Genomic DNA, 25346 nt, shown 5'->3' on the forward strand with positions numbered 1-25346 from the left:
TATCAATAATTTAACCGTCGTTTCCTTATATTGTCCTCCTAAAATTAGACCGACATATGACCAATGGAAGAACTTCTTCGCACAATTCCACACGTCCACTATTATTGGGGGCGATTACAATGCCCATAATCCAATTTGGGGAAGTGTTTCTTGCTGCAAAAAAGGCCGGGATATCGAGAACATCATAAATAAATCCCCTCTTACAATTTTGAATGGTGGATCACCAACACGGATCACTGCGCCCAATACTAATCCCAGTGCTGTCGATCTGACTATTGCAACTATTGATTTGGCTCATAAGCTTTTGTGGCAAACAGGGAATGATACCCACCAAAGTGATCATTTTCCTATTTTTATTACTATCACATCAACCGAGCTCCGAAAGCCACAAAAATTTCCGAAGAGTGTACGACAAATGAAACATATGGATACTTCCTTATTTCAAAGGTATATTCAGGATAACTTGTCCCTTGTCGATAACGAAGGGAATAATGATCAATACCAGACATTACTAAATATTATAACGCTGTATTTAGACACGTACCATCCACCTGAAATTAAATACCCGTCTCAATATTCCCCACACGTTCGTTGGTGGGATGAAGAATGTTCGGCATCTGTACAGCGTCGAAAAAATGCTTTAAGGAAATTCCGGCATGACGGGACAATGTTGTCTTATCTTCAATACAAGAAAATAGCCGCCCAGATCCAAAAATTATTCAATGAGAAACGACGATTGGCTTGGAAAATGTTCACAACTTCTTTAAATAGGCAAACTCCTCTTCAAGACGTCTGGTCTGCAATTCGAAATTTATGCAACTCCAACCGCAATAATCCACCCCATAACGACTGGGATAGTACGACTCTCCTTCAATTTTATCAAACTCTAACTCCTGATTATGTCGTACCTCAGCTCCAATATCCGATAACTGGTATTACGCACAAATTTCAAACCTTGCTGCGACCTATAATCCCATCGGAATTCGATGTTGCTTTAGATCATACGAAAACCACTTCCCCAGGAATGGATTATATATCCTATCATATGCTTAAAAGTTTACCCCCACAAGCTAAAATTATCCTCCTTCACAAATTTGACTATATCTTGGAATTTGGTACTATACCTATGGAGTGGAACTATTTCGTATTAGTACCTGTCAAGAAACCTGGTAAACCGAAATATGATCCAACTAGTTACAGAGGAATTTGTCTAAGTTCTTGTATTCGGAAAGTGTTTCAAAAGATCTTACTCAACAGAATAATGTGGGCTCTAGAATATTATGACTTACTACCGAAGTTCCAGTTTGCACCTCAAAGACCGCAGCACGACAGATGCTTTGAATATCCTATTAGTCGATATATTGTTAGCAAAATCCAGAAAACAACACGTTATGGCTGCCTTTTTAGATATTAAAGGTGCTTATGACAATGTTCATATTCCCATCCTGCTCCAGAAACTAAGTACTATGGAATTTCCTTCCACGTTGCTTAATATCTTAGGACAATTATATACGTATCGACGCGTAAGTCTCCCTCAAATCGCTCATCAAAGCAATTGCCGCTCTGTATCCGTTGGGCTTCCACAAGGGGACATTTAAGTCCGATTATGTATATGTTGTATACTGCGGATCTTGAAAAAGAAATTGTAAAAACGGCTCGGATACTGCAATATGCCGATGATATAGTAATCTACTGCACTCAAAATACCATAGAAGAATGTCGTCTTACTCTAGAGAAGACTTTAGAATTCCTGCAGACGTGGATGATACAAAATGGTTTAGAGATAGCACCGGCAAAAAGTTCAATTCTCATATTTACCCACAAACGTATATATGATAAGTCTCCCATTAGATGCGGTGAACAGGAAATCTCCGTCAAAGAAATCGTTAAGTATCTAGGGGTAACGATTGATAATAAACTATCGTGGAAAAATCATATTGCAGAGATCTGTCGCAAAACGGAACAAAAGCTACATGTATTAAGATCCTTAACGAACAGAACCTGGGGAGCTGACCCAGCTACCCTTTTAACTGTATATAAAAACATTATCAGGTCTGTTTTTGACTATGGTAGTCAGTTTATAGATATGGCTTCGTTGGATCAAAAACAACGATTAGACAAAGTACAGTACAAAGCTGCTCGACTGATTACAGGTTCAATGAATTCGACTCCTACAAATGCTTTACTAGCTGAAATTACCGAACCACCGTTACATTTACGACGCAAACATGTAGCTACTAAATATCTTCTCAAGAAAATGGCCCGATATCATCATCTGATTCTTCCCAAGCTGCAGTTATTATCTGAATATTTTGGAAATGGACCTGTAGTACAACACAAATATCCGGCACTCCTGTGGGCTTATGTTCAGTTTATATATTTACGACCTCACGTTGTTCAAACAAGAACTCACCCTAAGTACTCTATCATGTTTCCTGCGACTATACAGTTACCTAATATCATCCGTACAAAATTCGATGATTCCAGTATCTCCGAGAATTTAAACAGACTGATAGCAACTAAGTCATTCAAAATTATTATAGATCAATATAATCAATACGTTCCATTTTATACTGATGGATCAAAACATCAAGACACATCCGACGTAGGAGCTGCTTTTTATTCCCCTCTGCTGCAAGTATCCAAACAATTCATCTTACCCCAATACGCATCCATCTACACAGCTGAAATATTTGCAGTTCGTCAAGTGTTAATATATATTAAACATTCTACGATCCAAAAGGCCCTCATCTGTACAGATTCTCTCAGTGTTCTTCAAGCATTAGAAAATCCTACAAAGGCGGACAATTGGTATATAGAAAATCTAAGACAACTATTGTATGATCTAACTATACTAAATCGTTCCGTATTATTTACCTGGGTGCCAGGACATTCTGGCATAACAGGCAATGTCATGGCCGATAAACTGGCCAATGAGGCAGCTGATGGACAAGGCCTACGCTACCATATTGCACTCCCACACAATGATGTATGGACAATTTGTCAGAAATTTCTCCGAGAAAAGTGGAACGAACATTGGCGTCAATCTGCACAATTTAAAGGTAAACATTTCTACAATATTCAAAATACCATTGCTATTAAACCATGGTTCGCAAAAGGAAAGTACACTCGACGTCATATCACTACTCTAGTCAGACTTCGCTTGAATCATGCCTGTACACTGGAACATCTGTATCGTTTAAAGATTAAGGAAAACAACTTGTGTAATTGTGGTCACTATGTCGGCACTATAAATCATATTTTGTTTCAATGTGAGAAATATCCCCGACAGCAACAACATCTCATTTCCACTTTACTATCACTCGGATTTCAACTTCCTCTCACTATTTCTTGTTTAGTATACCATCCGACAGTTCGCTTAGCTGAGTTACTGACTAACTTTTTTCACGCATGTAATATCCTGATTTAATCTGTACGATCCTGCCTCCCTTATTTGTGATCTTGGTCATGTATGTCTATAGTAGTAAATCGCCGTGATAGATCACACTGGCGTGAAGATGTAGAACCCTGTGTCCCCGTGCTAAATCCCTGCAACCTAACACATGTCTACTTGTTCTGTTGTACATATCTGTAGTATTAGACGCCTCGAATATTCCTCATGTCTCTTTCCTACACAACCTCTCCCAATACACTAGTCCTTCCGTTTCCCACTACCCTCAAATCTATCCCTTTTTGTAACAGAAACTTTGATTGGTGAAGTTTAAAACAACCCAGTGACTGGACGTAGTGCGCTGCGCAGAGTCCAAGAACAAACAAAAAAGAAGAAGAAGAATAGTAGAGGGCGATGGTTGGGTCTACTGTATTTGGCGCACTGCCTGCTCGATCTGCATCCGACGGCGATTTGGCGCTATCAAAGAACTTGGTGACTGGTCAAAAAGTTTCGGCTGAAACCAATCAAAAACGAATAAGAACGCTTGTGTATGTGTTCATGTTTAGGTTCCAAATTGAATGGGTCATTGTTAAGGAACAACTAAGCCCAACAACATACAAGAAGAAGAAGAAAAAGAAGAAGTTAAGGGTTAAACCAATGGTTAAACGACGGATGAGGAATTGATGGGATCCGTGATTATTTTTAACCTGTTCCCGATTTCTTAGGTTATTGAATGTTATTGTTGCAGTATATTCAGTCAACTACGTGCTTGTGAACTTCATTTAGGCGTAATGGATGTTTGGATGCTGATTTTATTCGCTTTCTCCTTTTTATCAAAAACACTGCAAAGCCAGAATACTCCGTTGAATAATCGGCCCATAATTGGTAAGGTATATTTAGTGTATAGACGATTTTTTTTGGTGTCAATTCTGTGACCATAATTAACAAATATTGTCATCGGAGAAAAACTTAAGATTTCAATTAGTCCAGAAAATTTCAATAATTATTTTTGTAAATTATGTGTAAAGGCAATACGGTACGTAAAACAAAAAGCTATTAAAAATGTAAATGATTGGGGAAAAGGAATCTTGTAGGTGTCGACTTCCATGATTTAAAAAGAAATTTGGAAAATATGAAACCTAACAGCATTGATTACTTTCGATTGACCAATAATACTGTAAAGCCACGTGCACAGACAATATCTGACCAGTAATATTTCAAAGTCATTTACAGACGATCTGGCAAGATGTAGTGTTTACAGTGCACTATGTCTCCTGGGCTAGACTAAATTTGTTACTTTCATTGACCTGTCTCAATCTTATCCTTGGCTTTGACAATATGAAAGTGGCTGAGGTATGAGTGATGCTAGTGATGCCATTCTTTATGCAGCCAGTCCCTGCTCTGGTTGGTGTGAAATTGTCGCTCATAGGGTCGGTTGGTGCACACATTTCAGTGGGCTTGGCAGACTGATATGCAGTAGCAACTTCTGGCTCAGTGAGGAAAGCAACGGGAAACTACCTCACTCCTCATTTCCCTAGTATGCCTCTTCAGTGACACCTAGGCCAGCTATGGCAGCTAATGGTGGACCTGTTGAGGATTCAACCAGCCTTTGGGCTGAATACCCAACATACATACATACATACATACATCTCGTCACATTGACTTGACATGTATGCCTTGTATGACATATAGGAGAGATAGAAGCGTTCATTGCCACTGCTGGGGAGCCACCACCCTGTCCCAAAAGGTTGCTTTACTTTTATAGTAAAATACTGGTATCATAAGGCTATGACATTTTGGAAAGTAGGCATGTAAAGGAACATGTTATTGGTTAAAGTATTCAGTATTGTATCACTCCCATAGTTCAGTACACACACACTTCATTAGATAATTGTCATTGACAACTAAGACCCAGTAAAAGCTCCTAAAATAATGGTAATAAAGTAATGTACCCCAAGAAAAACCTTTCTCACTCGTCGGACCTAACCACAGTAGACCGTGGGATTCTTGAGGACTGGCCGTTGCTTCGAAGCCTAACATGCCAGATCCCCTGTGCTTACAGTGCAAATGTCAATCACTGGCTCTACACTAAGCAGATCAATGGTCTTGGCATGGCAAGAAATGAATTATTTTCTGTCCACTCTCGAACATCGCTTATTGCACTGACATTTTGCCTTGCAAACTAATGATGTTGCAGATGAACCGGTGGTAGCAATGTCTGACCGAGCTCGATAGCTGCAGTCGCTTAAGTGCGGCCAGTATCCAGTATTCGGGAGATAGTAGGTTCGAACCCCACTGTCGGCAGCCCTGACGATGGTTTTCCATGGTTTCCCATTTTCACACCAGGCAAATGTTGGGGCTGTACCTTAATTAAGGCTACGGCCGCTTCCTTCCCAGTCCTAGCTCTTTCCTGTCCCATCGTCGCCATAAGCCATATCTGTGTCGGTGCGACGTAAAGCCAAAAAAAAAGGCATTGTCTGAGCAAGTGACTTAGCCATTAAGAATAAGAGAGCATCATTCCCCGTACCCAACCCAGCATTTTCTTGCATGCTAATTGATGGGACCGTGCTTCAGTTCTACCAGCTAGAGATCCCCTACATATTGTACACGCACTTTTTAGTGATAGATTTTTGTACTGGGTTGAGGAGTAAGGAGGGAGCACTGCCGGTTCCGGTAATACTGCCAACTGAATGGAAATGAAATCTGAATTGAATCGATAATATGATTGATCGATATGAATTTTCTAAACCTTTATTATCTTACGGCAACAACTGTGTCACACGCACAATATATAATATTATATAACATTTCTCGAAGCAAAACTTGTTCCTAGCATGAACTCTATAGTTTGGCTTTGCTGTGTAAACAGCAGCAGTACGAGTACGTAAAGTGTACGCCAGATGTCGCACAACGATCATAAGCGATTCTTAGTTTGTGTTTCTAAGGTTGCCAGTACGAATCTCGAAGATAACCGAGGTTGATCGATTCAGCACTAGGGTGCCCATCTATCACTAAAATGTGCGCCTACAATACTCGCTCCTAGAAATACATTTATAACAATATATATCGAGCAACATTTTCCATGCCTCCCACAGAAACTAACCACTGCCATTGGGTGAAATTCATAGAATATTGCATCACTCAAAGAATTCAACGCAGGTTGATGTTATTACAAATTACCGCACTATGGTATATAAAATTCGCAAACAAAGTCTAATCCCGTATGCAGTAACCAAACCAATGGGGATAAATTAATATACACACATTGTAGGAATTTTTAAAAAAAATCTTTATTGAGTTATTAATATTGTGCATCATATTGTATATATTTTCATAATGTAACATTTAAAAAAAGGTTGTTCATGCTGCGTACCAGGATGTAAATGAAATTATACTGTCGCAGACACTAAAGATTTTAAATTCCCTAACAATGAAACTTAGGGGAGATGTGAGTAAAGAACATACACCTGGAAACCTCAAAGTCAGTGACCAAACTGTTGTGTGCATTAAACATTTTGAACCAGACTGTACGGTTAGGGAATATCTCTTTTCAACTGAAAGTTGCAAGTCGATTCATGTCCTCGGAAAATTTCCTAAATTAATAACTGATCCAATTCCTACAGTTTTCCCAAATCAACCTTCTACCGCATGATTAAACTCCCCAAAGATGGGACAAGTCCCGAAGAACAGCTGCAGCATATGTGGGAGAGGGACAAGGAAAACTTTGCCAAATGGTGTGAACAAGATTTAATATCTTACGTTGATGACTTCAGGAGGATGCTTTGAAGCAATGAAGGATGAAAGTGTTCTTTTTATTAAAATCAACCTATTTGTATACAACCTTTAGTGCTCTGATTACCTCCATGTATCAATCAATGGATAAATCAATCAGTCACGACTGATTTGCATTCAGGGCTGTCACCCAGGTGGCAGATTCCCTATCACTCTTTTACCTAGTCTTTTCTTAAATGATTTTGAAGAAATTGTAAATTTATTGAACATCTCCCTTGGAAAATAATTCCAATCCCTAACTCCTATTCCGATAAATTACTATTTGCCCTAATTTGTCCTCTTGAATTCCAATTTTATCTTTCCTACTTTTAAAAACTCCACTCAACCTTATTTGTCTGCTAATATCACTCCGTGCACTCGTGCGGGCTACATGCACAATTTGGTGTTGAAGTTGACTGGGCTACACCTGTAGCCCACGCTAGCAGTTGTGTTGCTATGTCAGTGGCTGGTGCTAGCGAAGAGGATGTTATGCGATAGTGGTTGGGTGAAAATACTGTGCAAGGTGAGGGCGATGATAGGGAGGAAGGTTGTGTTACGGAAGAGGTACACTATTCTGATACTGAGGAAGTAAATGAGAAAATCAATCAACATTTTTTTCAATATTGCCTTGAGGAACTCTCCTTTTATTCTTTACAGGATCAGATAATGCTTCACCGGGCGAGTTGGCCGTGCGCGTAGAGGCGCGCGGCTGTGAGCTTGCATCTGGGAGATAGTAGGTTCGAATCCCACTATTGGCAGCCCTGAAAATGGTTTTCCGTGGTTTCCCATTTTCACACCAGGCAAATGCTGGGGCTGTACCTTAATTAAGGCCACGGCCGCTTCCTTCCAACTCCTAGGCCTTTCCTATCTCATCGTCGCCATAAGACCTATCTGTGTCAGTGCAACGTAAAGCCCCTAGCAAAAAAAAAAAAAGATAATGCTTCACCTACTCGAATTCTCAGAGTTCTATTTTCTACTGATATAGCCACCCGCTTAGTCATTAATAAGTAATAATGTAATTGGTTTTACATCCCACTAACTACTTTTGCCACTTTTGGAATGCAGATGTGCCAGAATTCTGTCTTGCAGGAATTCTTTAACGTGCCAGTAAATCTACCGATATGAGGTTGACAGATTTGAGCACCTTCAAATACCACCGGACTGAGCTGGGATTGAACCCGCTAACTTGAGCTCAGAAGGCCAGCGCTCTACTGCCTGAACTACACAGCCTGGCATTCTCAGTCAGTCTTCTGTACTTTGTTAATATTAGTCACCTGCTCCACCAGGACAGTGCCCTTATATTCTACAATCTACACACTGCTGACTGAATACTTCCGTCTTCTTTAACCTGTAAGGCCGCATGCACACCGAACGCGCTTCACATAATGTGTCGCGTGTAGCGTGAAATACTATGCATAACGCAAGGCGTGCTTGCTGTTCACACCAAAAACTCTACGCCGTGCTCTCAGCTTAGTTTGGCGCGAGGCGTTTTAGGGTGGTCACAAACTAACGCCATTATCCAAGTACACTAGAAACAGTTTACTGATGGATAACAGTTACCTAAAATTGAAAATTAGAAAGAAGAATCGAAAGTGGGTTCATGAATTTAGTAAAGAACGAATTACCATCGTTTGTGTAGAGATGCAAGACTTTATCGCGATAATTTTTATGATTACTTAAGAATGACAAAAAATACCTTTGACCTTCCAAACCCTGCAACTGAAATGTGTCAAGTAGCAGAGAAGTGTTGAGAGAAATTCAATTTTCCCAATTGTCTAGAAGCACTGGGCATCAAACGTGGAAATTAAATTTCCGGCTAAATCATGCTCTTTATATAATAATTATAAATAGTATTTTGCAATATTGTTACAATTAGCATGCACAATTATCGTAACGAAAGTGGAGTAAATGTGTGACGAATATAATTCATAAACAGAAGTATTTACTTCCAAGCCCACTACTGGCCTGCAGAGTGATATTCTTCATGTTACCACCCTCCATTGGCAAAATTATAAACCGATATGACAGAGTCTGGGAGATTCTGTGCACTTTGTCACAAAGTGTCCAGCTACATGGCTAAATGGTTACCGTACTGGCCTTTGGTCGCAGGAGTCCCGGTTTCGATTCCCGGCAGAGTCTGGAATTGTAATAATAATTAGTAAATTCCATTCGCACGCGGCTGGGTGTATGTGTGTATTCATAATCATTTCATCCTCATCACGATGCAGGTCACATACGGACATCAATTCAAAGGACCTGTACCTGCCAAGCTGAACTTCTCCTCGGACACTTCCAACACTAAAATCCATACGCAGTTACATCCTGTCACAATGTTAAGCCCAGTAAGGTGTGACAGTAGAACTAATATTACTGTATATGTTTATTGTAGGAATGCGATAAAACTGTTGTAGATACATACGTCCACTTATTTTGCAAAACAGTTACATGTTTGTAGTTTTTGTGGCTTGGGTTCCATATTTCTTCTTTTTGAAACACTGCATGAATAATTTCTTCTTCCATAGCTTCAGAACCAGCTAGGTAATGCTAAGCAATTAACCTACACTGTGCGTTGCCTGGCGCTTCGCTTAGCTGTAAGGTAGGCGTTCAGCGCAGCAGAGCGCGGACAGTATGAACACCTGGCTTAGGAACAAAGCACTGGTTGTGCTTATTGTGATGCTTAGCGTTGAGCAGCACGCAACACACTATGCAAAGCGCGCTTGGTGTGCACACAGCCTAAGACCCGAGGTCTTGATTTGTAACACTAACCGCGAGGTCCGGTCAGTGAGACCGCCAAAAGTGTTTTACATTTTAATACATGTATAAATTCTAACATTGTATAGAAATGTTTTCAGTACTCAATAGTGACCTTTCACCGGGCAAGTTGACCATGCGGTTAGGGGTGCACGGCTGTAAGCTTGCATCCAGGACATAGTGGGTTCGAATCTCACTGTCGGCAGCCCTGAAGATGGTTTTCCATGTTTTCCCATTTTCACACCAGGCAAATGCTGGGGCTGTACCTTAATTAAGGTCACGGCCGTTCCAACTCCTAGGCCTTTCCTATCCCATTGTCGCCATAAGACCGATCTGTGTCGGTGTGACGTAAAGCCACTAGCATACATACATACATACATACATTATCATTATAGAATGTTATGCCTTTCAGCGTTCAGTCTGCAAGCCTCTGTGAATTTACTAAACGTCGCCACAATCTTCGATTTGCAACCAGTGTTGTGGCCTCATTTAGTTCGCATGGGGCCTCATTTAGCTACTAGCAAAAAAAAAAAAAAAAAAAAAAGTGATCTTTCCTGGTGGGGAAATACGCAAATAGTAATGGAATAATCTACCACTTGATGACAAATCTTTTTAATTATGATGAAAGGTAGCAACACAGAAAAATATTACAACAATAAAGGAACTAAGGAACAATACGATATATCACTAAGTAACATGCAAAATTCTACTGCAGTAACAACACAGTCATGACTAACCAAAAATGGTGGAAATTAATGAAAATTATTAACACGGAAAAAATCTGCAAGGCAGAAATTTATTCCTCATTTCTACTCGTGCTGAATGCAGCGAGTACATACTTTACTAGCGCACCCCAAACAGATTGGTTTTTTGCACCCGTGGCACAAGTACGATGTTTTCCTTTTCTTTTTTTGGGTCACGCAGGTAACACGTTTTCCTTTTTTGCAACTTTTCATTTGAGGGTTGTGGTTCTTCTTCCGGCATTCTCATAACTCTGTGGATGCAAGCTCTCAGCTCGAACGTGAGAGGAAAATCATTCACTCTTCTTTCCATCTGCAATTTCACAAGAGAGGAGGCGAGATCCAACATGAATTCTAACCTAGTTCTCACAGGATTATCCTTGAAGGCATTGTACATGATGAAGGTATTGACAGCACTGATGTCCAGGACCCTGTACAAAATGGGCGTGGGCCACTGCCGTGTGCGCCGTCCAGTGCAATATACCACACACTTTTCACGACTTATTAGTCTCAGCATTAATTGCATTGTTGTGGGGCATAGAAGATACGAGAATCACAGCTCGCCCCTTCTTTGGGACTTCTGATACCAAACTGATGTCTCTGGTAAATCCAAATTGACATGATCCTACTTCTCTTGTCTTTGAATGCAGAAATGCTGGTGGAATTTCCCGTGTATTCGTTTGGAGAGTTCCTATGTGTGTAAGTTTCTTGCTTTTCAGACACTTCATGACTTCTGTTGAACTAAACCAGTTGTCTGCAGTAATATTTCTGTTAGATCCATATAGGGGAGCACTGAGTCAAAGTCCTGCTTGAGTAGGTTTTGAAAGACGACGTTCTTCTACACTAAGCGTTAACCCGCCTCAGTTCTTACCGTAGTAGATATACCCATTATAGGAATAATTGTTCCTAGCATCAGTAAGGCACATTAGTTTTAGTCCATACTTGGACGGCTTACTGGGCATATACATCTTGAATCTACACCTCCCCCTGAAGCTGACCAGCATCTCATCAATACACGCAGATGATCCAACACTGAACGCACTCTTGACAGTTCATGACAAATTCAACAAATACCTCAGAAATTGCTGCTGTAGGATCGGTCTCTTTGCGTTCACTTCTGTCGTCAGGGTTGTCAAATCTAAGGTTTGAGAGAAGAGTTTCAAATCTGTTTTTACTCATCACGCAGCGGAATATTTCCCTCCCGGTACCATCTGTTGCAAAAATTTACTTTGTGCTTTCATGAATGGATTTGAAAGCTGCAGAGTGAAATAACAAACCTATGAAGGTTTTCAGCTCCATCATATCCACATTTCTCAAGTCTGTTTGTGATTTGCACTTGCTTCTCTCTCTGGCGAGTTTTACTTTTGTCCATCGAAGAATGATACCGAGAATATCATTCGATATAAGAAGATTCCATACAGATACAGTACTTCAGTACCAATGTGAGCTGCACATCGTAAAGCTGGGAGTCTCAAAATATTGTGTTTCAGTGTCCGAGAATGCTTAGGAATGCAGGGTTTTGATGACCATTTATATTGATTCATGCCGTAATAATGAGGTCGAACTGCGTCGCTATTACTTTCGTTGGAAGATTAACTCACACTGTTTTCTTCTATCTCATTATTCATTGTGCTAACTACCACTTCCTCAGGATTTTCACTATTTTCCGAGTCCGAACTATGATCACTATGAATAACGATATTGTCTTCACAACTGTCTCCATCACTACAGTCCTCTTCAAGCCATTCCTGCACAACTTTAGTAAGGCTTTCACGTGTAACACATGCCCTGGAAGTATCCATAGCAGTATTATTTGTGACACTAGTTCTGCAGGACTGTTCGTACCAAAAACCTCCTTCATCAAGTGTTATCACTGAGACTTTTCACTTCACACTCACTGATAAATAAAACAGCAAGACCCGGTTTCATGAGCCGCTTGCATGCGATGGATGATAACTGATCGCTGAAACAGTTCACATCAACTGATAACGTAAATACCGAGGTCCAGTCTCACAGGCCGCTTCCTGAACATCAATCACGACTGCGTGTAACCTTGAACTTGTTACTGTCATACTACAGGGGCGAAGTTGTTTTCAGAACCCAATGATAAGACAGCTAACAGAACAAGTTATTGCAACAGCGGAGTTTCCAGATATTTAAAGTCAACCATGCCGTAGCAGTCTCGGTGACCGGATCTCGGTACTTGAGGGTTAAATCCTCACATATATACGTTCCTTGATCAATAATAATTCCTAGAATGTCCTTGTAACCTGTTTCTGCATTAAAGTACGTATACATACCCTCCATTTTCACTAAGATTCATATGATTGCGAATTATGTTTGCCATCATGTTATCCTTAGCTGACTTCTTTTGATAAATTCAGTTTCCTAGTAAGTTCCTTAAAATTCTCCTAGCTGGGCTGAGTGGCTCAGACGATTGAGGCGCTGGCCTTCTGAACCTAACTTGGCAGGTTAGATCCTGGCTCAGTCCGGTGGTAATTGAAGGTGCTCAAATACGTCAGCCTCGTGTCGGTAGATTTACTGCCATGTAAAAGAACTCCCTTTGGACTAAATTTAGGCACCTCAGCGTCTCCAAAAACTGTAAAAGTAGTTAGTGGGACATAAAGCTAAATATTATTATTATTATTATTATTATTATTATTATTATTATTATTATTATTATTATTATTATTATTATTATTATTGTTGTTGTTACTACTATTATTATATTATTATTATTATTATTATTATTATTATTATTATTATTATTATTATTATTATTCGAGGCTTCTGTGGAATGCAAAGGTGAAAGAAAGTGCGGGCATGAATGGGTGGATAGAGACAAGATTAAATAGCAATTTGAAACTTTAATATTTTGGAATATATTTCTTTCCTCCTTTTTTTTTTTTTTTCTTTCTTTTCCTTTCAAACCTTACAAATTGCTGACAAAGTAACAAAATCAGGTACTAGGTCTAGCTCGTGAGCTTGAGTAACAATATTAGAAAAATCAGATAGCAACCATTTAACAACATGAGCTTGAAGCTCCCTAGTTACAAATTTAACGAGAGCACCATTGCTTCCTTCAGTGCCTACTCAAGGAGGCTGAGCTCCCAAATTTTACACCAGTTGGACGAGTGTCTTTGCTTTACACGGTTACTTCCTAGGAGATTATCCTCTAAAATTACAAGTTCTAGGCCTATTAAGGCACCTGCCTACACTTAACAAAACCAAACAGTAGACACTGTCTTAATTGCTCAACAGTCTGATTTACCAAGACACAAAATGAAAAAAGGTAGAAGTTGAACTAACAGGGGTAACAAGTACCCATTCTATGTGGCCTTATTTAAAAACAAAAGGTTAAAGTTACTGTCTGAAAATCAAAATGTTAGGAGGCGAACTCTTGCACTCCTTTGGAATTCACCAGATCATCTTTAAACCCTATGTGAGCTTATGGCCTGAAGTTACAGAGGCTAAGCCTATACTACGGAGGTGAGTAGATGGAGAGAAAGTTTACAAAATTAAGAGGTAGATTTTAAGGATCACAAAATCATAGTCACCTCAATATCAAGTTGAAAGGGAATACAAGAGGGTCCCTCACTGTTTATTCCCTAAGTTTGGTTAAGTTCTTTAGACTTGTTTGAGAATTTACATTGAGAAATAAAAGTTACATTACGAAAAAGAAAATTGAAACCTTCCCCTCGAGCTAGCTTTCAAAGACTATTACATGGTTAAACAGAGTCTGCCATTACTTTGAGCTGGTGGACCTCCCGAAGATGAATGAGGTAGCCCTTCCCACTGTCTCCATTACGAACACACACTAAACCTCTTAACTGGAGCAATCACAAAGACAACATGGCCCGAACGGTCCCAGCTTTTATAGCGGAGAGGAAGGTTCCAGATTTCTCTGTGCTGAGGTGCTGACACGCACAATTCCTATTGGTTAATTTAATAAATATCCAACAATTTCTTATTGGCTGAAATATTAAGTTGGCAAGAAGAGAGAGAAGTGTTCATAACTTTAGAACACCAAAATCAATTTACAAACAATTCAGTTTTACCAACTAATGAATACTAAATATATCTTGAATTTTAATTGTCCATCCTCTCATCAGAGGGAGTACCAAGTTTGACAGTAGGGACCTCTGTCGTAAAACGTTTGAACTTCTTCCACTAGCAATTTCAAGGTTTGCATTATAAATGGCCTTCTAAAAAGCGCTTATTTTAAATGAGCAGGGCGAGTGTACCTCTGGTACAATTATTATTGTTAAAATTTTCCTTACATCCATAACCATCTTTAACTCTGTTTGCTTCCGACTTGCACCTCTTCCTCAATCTCTTTATTTATCTATTATAATATCCTGGATCTTGTCTGACCTGTTCAGTCCACTACGGTAATAGAGTAAGCCATATAGCCAGTGAGTCTGCACGAAGTATTGGGTGGCGAGAAATAACTTAACCCCCCCTAAGAGGACCAATGGCTTCGGATGGACGAGTTCTCTTAGGTGGGGTGATGGTCCCCTCAGTGTAGGAAATGACACTGGAACCTGTCAAGCAGCGTCTGTCCCCAGGTTAGGGGTGGCTGCAGAAGACATATGTACTCCATGTTAGGAGTGGCCTCATCACCTTCTCATGGCAGCAGCTCTAAAATGCTTTTGGTAGTTGTGAACCCATCTTAATAAAAGCCTAAAATGAGTGCAGATATTGTAAGGCCTCGGAAAATTCTGGGGCATGCCCTGCAGGTGACGTGCAGTTCTTAAGGTACTGGGGGAGCTCTCAGAAGTAGGCGATCGGTATCACAATATATCCAAATTGGGACAGTCAGCATCCTAACTCTGACAAACAAGACCGAAGCGCAGATAGAGTTCACAAAAGAGAAGACATAGCCAACCTTGGTTGTAATAAAACAAAATTGAGTGGAAGAGGGGAAAGAAATCTGAAGGAATGGTACACACTGTTTTACAGTGGAAGACGGAATGCAGTAAACGGCTTAGGAATGGTCATTAGAAAGGATGTCCTTGAATATTGTATGTTGAGGAGGTAAAGAAGATCAATGACAGAATGATCATAGTAAGGATACAGTTTGAAACATGAACACGAGATCCGTTCCATTTACAGTAAAACCTCTCTTCAGTGGAAACCTAAGGGACCAGAATTTTTTCCGCTGTATACAGGATTCTGGTTCATACAGGTGGTTAAAAATAAAATAAAAAACGTAAGTACGTATGAAAATGTGTGAATGGCATATTGGACAATAGCATTTGATTGAACCGTTCAATTTTAATGTGAAAACATCAAGCTTACATCTAAGGCAATTTTTCTTCTGTAATCGAAGCAAAACTCTCTTATCATAAAAATTCCTCACTGCAGAGAATGTGCGGAGCATTTAATAATTTTATATTAAAGGGCAATGACATTGACTTTGATTTTACATTTTCTAAATTTCTTGTTTTGATCAAAGAACTGTTCAGATTATAAAATCCGAACGTTGCAATTTGTAGATTTATTTCATATCATTTATACGGGGTGAACTTTAATAAAACCGACAAACTGCAGGGACTTATTCCTGACTGGAAATCGAGGATAAAATGTCACATGAACATGTGTCCGGAAATGCATCGTTGCGACGGTAGATGGCACTGACGAATGGAATTTTCTCTGACTACTTGCAGTGTGTTTCTTCTGTTGCAGATAGTGTGATTGAAGCAGCGTACTGTCGGAAGCAGAATGGTCCGGTATTCATGTCGGGAACAAGCCAAGATGGTGTTTGTGTACGGCCAAGCCAATGGAAACAGTTGAGAAGCAGCACGGCTATACCAAAACAAGTGTCCTCACAGACACCAACCACATCACACAACGCTTCAAGCCCTTTTTGGGGGTTTGTGTGATCATGGGTCCTTTCAGACAGACGAACGTGCAGGGAGGCGGCGGACTGTGCGTACACCAGATCTGAGGGAACAGGTTCTACAGGACATTGAGACAAACCCTAGTACAAGATCCAGGCAAGTGGTCTGCCAACGTGATGTAAGCCAGACTACGATTATTTGTATCCTGCATGACAACCGCTATTATCCTTATCGCCTGCAACGAGTGCAAGGATTATCAGCAGCGGATTTCTCTCTACGGGAAGGATTTTATCGATGGTGTGTGCACCAGCCCATCACAGTTATGGGATTTCTGTCGTCAGTCCTCTTTACTGACAAAGCAACCTTTACCAGAAATGGCATCGTCAATCTGCATAATCTTCATCTGTGGGCTACAGAAAATCCCCGGGGAATGGTTGAAGCGTCTCATCAGCATCGGTTCAGCATCAGTGTTTGGGCAGGGATTCTTGGCGACAGTAGCGTAGCCAGGATCGGCCAATGGGGGGGGTTACAGTTACAAAATTAAGATATAACATAATGAAAGTGCTTGTGCTTGTGCGTGTCTGGTACGCGCATGCATGACTGTCATAAGGATACTGATACAAGAGTGAATTACTGTATGTGATATTCAGATTGCAATACACTACAAAATTCTTACTTTAAGATACAGAATAAGAACAATATGATCGAGGTCAGCAGTTTTATCTCAAATGGTATGTTCAGTTTACAATCTAAAATCTAATTTTCGAGGCTTCCTAGAAAATAAATTTAACACATCTGTTGGTTTTACAACTGTGTCTCTGTGAATGTTCAAGGGAGCCAACCCGTTGAGTCGACTTTCACTTGTGGTATTTCTGAGGTAGGTTTTAAGGCGTCTTAATGTTGAAAATGATCTCTCACTGGCTGCAGTGGTGACAGGTAGGGTGGCAAACACTCTCAACAAGCAGTAGATTGCAGGGAGTTTATCTTGATCACATAAAAGAAGTTTATTGTTTACTGTCAGTTTCTATTTATTTTATTATTGTGAAAGTTCAATGGGGGGGGTTCTAACCCCCAGTAACCCCCCCCTGGCTACGCCCCTGCTTGGCGACCACATACTTGGACATACTTGGACCTGGACTTCCTGCAGAATACTCTGCCTGAATTGCTTGAGAATGTGCCTTTGGCAATAAGACAGGTTATGTGGTTTCTGCATGATGGAGCACCACTCCACTTCCGCATTACAGTTTGCCAACACCTCAACATCATCTTCCCTAGGTGCTGGATAGGATGCGGAGGCCCTGTTGCATGGCCTCCTAGATCACCGGACTTAAACCCCCTGGATTTCTACCTCTGGGGACACCTGAAAAGCGTTGTGTATGCTGAACCTAGTTCCTGATGTGCAGACCCTTCAACATCGTGTTCAAGACGCCTGTGACTCTATTCGGCGAGAGGCCGGAACGTGCGAAAGAGTGAGGCAATCCGTGATACGACGTCTGAACGCGTGCATTGCAGCCCATGCTGTGAAGTGGATGTGATTCAGCTATGTACTGTGTTCCAGGACTATTTGTTTTCATTGCACGCACACCGTCCATTTCCGGACACATGTTCGTAGGACATTTTTTCCTCCATTTCCAGTCAGAAATCAGTCCCTGCAATTTGTCGGTTTCATTAAAGTTAACCCTGTATACTGTAACAGTGCTCATAAGAGAGATATTTCTACTTTTGTTCTTTGTTAACAATATGGCCATTGCTGTAAAGATATCGTAGCTTACTGATTCTAAATTTAATAATCTTCTATAACAGATTGTGCATGTTACTGTAACATTTATTTATTTATTTATTTATTTATTTATTTATTTATTTATTTATTTATTTATTTATTTATTTATTTATTTATTTCTTTATTTATTCATTTATTCATTTATTTATTTATTTATTTACTTACATTTTATGGCCTTCATTGGACCACTCGAGCCATCTTTATACAAAGAATTTTTCAGTTTCCTGTCAGCCCAGTACTTCTTCATTCTCTCTGATCTTATCCTTCTTTCTTCATCAGATCACCCTTCCTATTGTCTGTTTGTTGATTCTGATTTGCAGTCTGGTTTGCTTGTCTGTGAATTTCTTGATTTTTGTCAGTTTTGTTTCTTAGGTCTTCCACTGTAATTTGTAGTTCATCCATATCTTCCTTGATTTCTGTAATCCACTTAATGTTGCACTTACTATTCCGTAATTTTTCTACTATTCTCCTGATGATCCTGTTCTCTGGTGTCCTGATTAGATGTCCAAAAATTGAAATGCGTTTCTTCCTGATTGTGCTCATTACTGGTTCTATTTCCTTGTAGACTGTTTCATTAGAAGCTACTCTCCAGTGTCCATCTTTTTCGTATGATTTGTTGATGCACGTTCTAATGATTCTTCTCTCTATCTTGAGTATTTTGTCTATTTGTGCAGTGTTAGTTGTTTTGAAGATGGTTTCGCTTGCATATGTTATTTCTGGTTGAGTGACTGTTTTGTAATACTTCAATTTTGTTGCTATTGACAGGCCCTTTTTGTTGTAGGTATTCTTTGTGACATATTGTGCTCTGGTCAGTTTATTTATTCTGTTATGCCATGCTGGCTTTTCATTGAGGATATATGTTACGATTTCTCCCAGATATTTAAATTTATCTACAACTTTGATTTCTTGGTTTCCTATGGCAATTTTTGTTTATTCGTGGTGGGTCAGTAAACATGATTACTGTATTTTCAAAAGATATTCCAAGACCAATTTTCTGTGCTATTTCCTGTAGTGGTATAACTTGTCTGGTTTCCTGAATATTGTTGGACAAGAGAGCAAGGTCATCGGCAAATCCTAGGCAATTTAAACTTATGTTGTCTTTGGGTCTTCCAATTCGGATGTTCTTTGGGTTACTCTTGTACCATTCCCTCATTATATATTCCAAGGCGCAGTTGAACAGCAGTGGTGACAAGCAATCTCCTTGTCTTAAGCCTGTTTTTATGATGAATGGCTCAGAGAATTCCCCTCTGAACTTGACTTTTGATTTAGTGTTGGTTAAGGTGTGTTCTATTAATTTGATTAATTTTGGATGGAGACCAAAATTTCTTAAAATTTTCAACATTGAAGGTCTATGGATACAGTCGTAAGATTTTTTAAAGTCCACGAAGGTTGTTGCAAGAGGTTTGTTTTGCTTTTTGTAATATGCTATGGCTAATTTTAAAGTGATGATTTGTTCTGCACAGCTTCTCCAAGGTCTGAAGCCTCCTTGGTATTCACCTAATTCTTCCTCTAGTTGCTCTCTGATCCTTCTGTATAGGATTCTGGAGAAAATCTTGTATGTGCAGTCTAAGAGAGAGATACCTCTGTAATTATCTGGATTGCTTTTATCTCCTTTTTTGTGGAGTGGGTGGATTATGGTTGTGGTCCAATATTCAGGGAACTTTTCTGTTATCCAGATTTTTGTTAGGGCCATGTGTAAGGATGTTTGAACTGTATCACTGGCATATTTCCACATTTCTGCGAAAACTTGGTCTTCTCCGCATGCCTTATAATTTTTCAACTCTTTGAGTGCTGTTTCCACCTCTTGGATTGTTGGGGGGTTTATGAGTTCAGGCGGGGTTTTGATGGGCATGTCTGTATTAATTGCTGAAAGTTCCTGGGTTCTTCACAATTCAAAAGTTTAATTAATGTTTTTGCCATGATTTCGGCATTTTCCTTGTCATTATGTGTCGTTTTTCCATCCTCACTTTTCAGCATTAATGTGGGAGGGGCAAATTTTTGTACTTGTCTTCCAAACATTTTGTAAAAGTATCTGGAATTGGTTTTGTGGTAGTTTTCTTCTATTGAGTTGATTAGATCTTTCTGTGATTGTCTCTTGGTTTGCCTGATAATTTGTGTGAACTTTTTCCTGATATTTTTTAGGTTGTAACATTATATAAGACTGTATTTTTATTTTTACTATTAGTTTAGTCTTTGGTTTAGTTTTACAACAATTACTATTATATTTTCCTTGTTTTTATGTTCTTATTTTATCACTTTGTAATTTTTACTGTAGTCTTTTATAATTGGAGCATGCTCTGTTATAGATTGTATTCAGTAAATAAATAAATAAATAAATAAATAGAAGCAGTAGATTTATATGATTTTGTGTGGTGTTAGATACATTGCATATTTATATACACTAGTTTATCAGCAGTAACACAAATTAGTTCTTGCTTAGAGCTTCCTTGCCGGCCCCGCGGTGTAGGGGTAGCTTGCCTGCCTCTTACCCGGTGGCCCTGGGTTCAATTTCTGGCCAGGTCAGTATTTTTGCCTGCATCTGAGGGCTGGTTCGAGGTCCACTCAGCCTACGTGATTACAATTGAGGAGCTATCTGGCGGTGAGATAGTGGCCCCGGTCTAGAAAGCCAAGAATAATGGCAGAGAGGATCCGTCGTGCTAACCACACGATACCTCGTAATCTGTAGGCCTTCAAGCTGAGCAGTGGTCGCTTGGTAGGCCATGGCCCTTCGGAGCTGTTGTGCCATGGGGTTTGGTTTGGTTTTAGAACTTCCTCACAATGCATAATAGTACAGTACATACACTTATTTAATACACATTACATGTTTTACAGAAATAACACCAATAGTAATACTGTACAGTACTGTCATTTTCTTCTTCCAGTAATCTAAAATTGTACACTGAATACAACTGTCCCTAGTAGCACGGTTCCCAATTAAAATGCAAACACAGTAAATAATGTAGAACAATTCTGCATCATTTTTTGCCAGCAAAAAAGACTGAATGTCCTTCATGGCTGATAGGGATGCAGGAGGACCCTAACTTTCCTGTCTCAAGTTTTGGTCTTTCCACATTTCTAGAGTGAAGGATGTCCAAACCACATGGAATATCCTCTTTGTGGTCTATAGGTAGAGTTGCCACCTTAAAACCAGAAGTTCAGAGTTCATATCCTGGCTGAATGCTATCTCGACCTTCTTAGATCCATTTGGAATACCCATGTGCTGAAAAAGGTTAGGAAGAAAATTTACATATTTTTCCTGTTGCAGTAGCTAAATTTCCTTCCGTTTCTGTATCAGATAGGTTTTGCTAAATACAGGTAAACTTACATCGATATTAATCCACAATTCACGAGCCGGAAGAATATTCCGATATGGACAGTTTTCCGGTTCATAAAGGTTCTACTAAAGGCAGGTTTTACTGTATATGCTCCACAAACTGTAAATAAAGAAGAGTATACAGAAAAATTCCTTGAAGAAATGGAGAAATACATTGACGACAAAGAAGCTATTATAATGGGAGACCTGAATGTGACTGGGAAGAGAAGAGATTATGGGGCCATATAGATATGGCAGCAAGAATCAATAAATCAGTCACTACTGATCTGCATTTAGGGCAGTCGTCCAGATGGCAGATTCCCTATCTGTTGTTTTCCAAGCCTTTTCTTAAATGATTGCAAAGAAATTGGAAGTTTATTGAACATCTCTCTTGGTAAGTTATTCCAATCCCTAACTCTCCTTCCTATAAACTAATATTTGCCCCAATTTGTCCTCTCGAATTCCAACTATATCTTCCTATTTTTAAAGATACCACTCAAAGTTATTCGTCTACTGATGTCATTTCACGCCATCTCTTCACTGACAGCTCGGAACCTACCACTTAGTCAAGCAGCTCGTCTCCTTTCTCCCAAGTCTTCCCAGCCCAAACTTTGCAACATTACTCTTTTATCGGAAATCACCCAGAACAAATCGAGCTGCTTTTCTTTGGATTTCTTCCAGTTCTTGAATCAAGTAATACTGGTGAGGATCCCATACACTGGAACCATACTCTAGTTGGGGTCTTACCAGAGACTTAAATGCCCTCCCCTTTACATACTTACTACAACCCCTAATGCCTTTGTTGGCAGGATGTAGTGTTTACAGTGCACTATGTCTTCTGGTATGGGCTAGAATAAATTTGTTACTTTCATTGACCTGTCTCAGTCTCATCCTTGGCTTCGACAATATGAAAGTGACCGAGGTATGAGCGATTCTAGTAACACCGTTCCTTATGCAACCAGTCATAGGGTCCGTGCGTGCATGCATTTCAGTGGGCATGGCAGATTGATATGTAATAGCAACTTCTGACTCAGTGAGGAAAGCAACAGGAAACTACCTCACTCCTCATTTCCCTAGTATGCCCCTTCAGTGACACCTAGGCTGTCTATGATAGCTGTTGGTGGAGCTGTAGATGATCAAACCAGCCTTTGGGCTGAATATCCAACAACACAAACCCTATATACCTTCATAACCATGTGCAGAGATCTGTACCCTTTATATACAATCATATTTATGTGATTACCCCAATGAATATCTTTCCTTATATTAAGACCTAGGTAGGTACTTACATCGATTCCCAAAGGGAACTTTCACCCCATCAACGCAGTAATGAAAACTGAGAGGACTTTTCCTTTTTGTGAAACTCATAACCTGACTTTTAACCCTGTTTATCATCATACTATTGCATATTGTCCATCTCACAACATTCTCAATGTCATTGTCCGATTCGTTGGCTGAATGGTCAGCGTACTGTCCTTCGATTCAGACAGTCCCAGATTCGATTCCCAGCCGGGTCGGGGATTTTAACCTTCATTGGTTAATTCCAGTGGCTCAGGGGCTGGGTGTTTGTGCTGTCCCCAACATCCCTGCAACTCGCACACCACACATAACACTATCCTCTACCACAATAACACGCAGTTATCTACAAGTGGCAGATGCTGCCCACCCTCATCGGATGGTCTGCATTACAAGGGCTGCACCCAGCTAGAAATAGCCACACGAAATTATTATTATTATTATCAATGTCATTTTGCAGTTGCTCACAATCTTGTAACTTATTTATTACTCTGTATAGAATAACATCATCTGCTAAAAGCCTTATCTCTGATTCCACTTCTTTACACACATCACTGATATATATAAGAAAACATAAAGGTCCAATAATACTGCCTTGAAGGAATCCCCCCTTAATTATTACAGGGACAGATAAAGCTTCGCCTAGTCTAATTCTCTGAGTTCTGTTTTCTAGAAATTTAGTCACCCATTCAGTCATTCTTTTGTCAAGTCCAATTGCACTCATTTTTGCCAGTAGTCTCCCATGATCTACCCTGTCAAATGCCTTAGATAGGTCAATCGTGATACAGTCCATTTGACCTCCTGAATCCAGGATATCTGCTATATCTTGCTGGAATCCTACAAGTTGAGCTTCAGTGGAATAACCTTTCCTAAACCCAAACTGCCTTCTATCAAACCAGTTATTAATTTTGCAAACATGTCTAATATTATCAGAAAGAATGCTTTCCCAAAGCTTACATGCAATGCATGTCAAACTGACTGGCATGTAATTTTCAACTTTATGTCTATCACCCTTTCCTGTATACACAGGGGCTACTATAGCAACTCTTCATTTGGTATAGCTCCTTCAACCAAACAATAATCAGATAAGTATTTCAGAAATGGTACTATATCCCAACCCATTGCCTTTAGTATATCCCCAGAAATCTTATGAATTCCAGCTGCTTTTCTAGTTTTCAACTTTTGTATCTTACTGTAAATGTCATTGTTACCATAAGTAAATTTTAATACTTCTTTAGTATTATTCACGTCCCTTAACTGGACATCATCCTTGAAACCAACAATCTTTACATACTGCTGCCTTTTGAAGATCCTTGCATATGTTAATAGACTTTTGCCAGAGGAACCAACTAATAATAGGAAACACATGGTTCAGGAGGAAATATACAAGAAGATTACCAGGTACGGATGGGGAGACAGAAGAACAAAAATGTTGATATATTTCATATTAGTGAAAAAACAACATCAGAAAGATCTTTATGGATGTTGCAGCTATGCCTGAGGCTTTTGAGGGTGACCACAGTGCAGTGATTGCAAAGTTGAAAGTAGGCAGGTCACAAAACTTCAAGAAAATAAGAGAAATAAAGATTATGTTCTGTAGATTAGAGGAAAAAGATGTTCAGGAGGAGGTTAGGGAAGAATTACAAAAATTTATACCAAGGACAGATATTAGTCATGTTGACCAGGCATGGAATAATTTTAAGAATGCATTTGTATAGTGTGCTGAGAAAACATGTGGCAGAACATTAGGGAAGGTAAGCGAGAAAAAGGCAATATGATGGAATTATAGAGTGAAAGATTAACTTTAAAAAAGGAGAAAAAATGGAATGAATTGATAAACACAAAAGACTAAATAGAGCAAAGCGAAAGACATAGAAGCAAAAAGAGTTTGCAGAAAAGTAATAGCCAGAAACTAAAGGAAGACTTGAACTGCGAGAAAAAGTTATTTGGAATTGTAAGAATCTGTAGGAATGAAACTGTGAACACAGGGTTTGTGAAGAATAAAGAAAGAGTAACAATGACAAAAGTAGAAGAGATAATGAACAGATGGAAAGAATCCTTCAGTGAACTGCTGAATGTGAAAAACCAGAAAGTATCCAGGCAGCAGGGATCAAAGAACTTAACAGAGAAGGAATCAGACATTACAATGACAGATGTTGAATGGACAGTTAAAAAGATGAAGATGGGAAAAGCTGTGGGAATACACAAAGTAGCCATAGAAAAGATGAAGGCTGCAGGACCAGCCGGGCTCCAGTGCACTAATAGAATACTAAACTGTGTATGGAGAGAGAAAAAAGTGCCTGAGGATTATGAAAAGGGGATTATAATACGAATATTCAAGAAAGGAGATAAGATGCTGTGAGTAAGTACTGAGAAATGACCATCATCTCCTATATTGCTAAGATATTGGAAAGAAGAATTAGAGAAAAGGTGGAAAGTCGGTTACAAGAGGAACAGTTTG

The 25346-nt window shown here is 39.5% G+C and overlaps 1 protein-coding gene across 2 annotated transcripts in view; it reads left to right on the plus strand.

Moving 5' to 3' along the window:
* The first annotated feature begins 4053 nt into the window (after positions 1–4053).
* LOC136864330 (gamma-glutamyl hydrolase A) overlaps positions 4054–25346 on the plus strand; it is a 204228-nt gene continuing 182935 nt past the window's right edge. For both annotated transcript variants that reach the window (XM_067141169.2, XM_067141170.2), the window contains exon 1: positions 4054–4276. In XM_067141169.2, the coding sequence (XP_066997270.2) occupies positions 4183–4276 (94 nt within the window). In that variant the 5' untranslated portion in view covers positions 4054–4182. The remainder of the gene's footprint in view (positions 4277–25346) is intronic.

This window comes from Anabrus simplex, chromosome 2 (genome assembly GCF_040414725.1).
Source record: "Anabrus simplex isolate iqAnaSimp1 chromosome 2, ASM4041472v1, whole genome shotgun sequence".
Classification (NCBI taxonomy): Eukaryota; Metazoa; Arthropoda; class Insecta; order Orthoptera; family Tettigoniidae; genus Anabrus; species Anabrus simplex.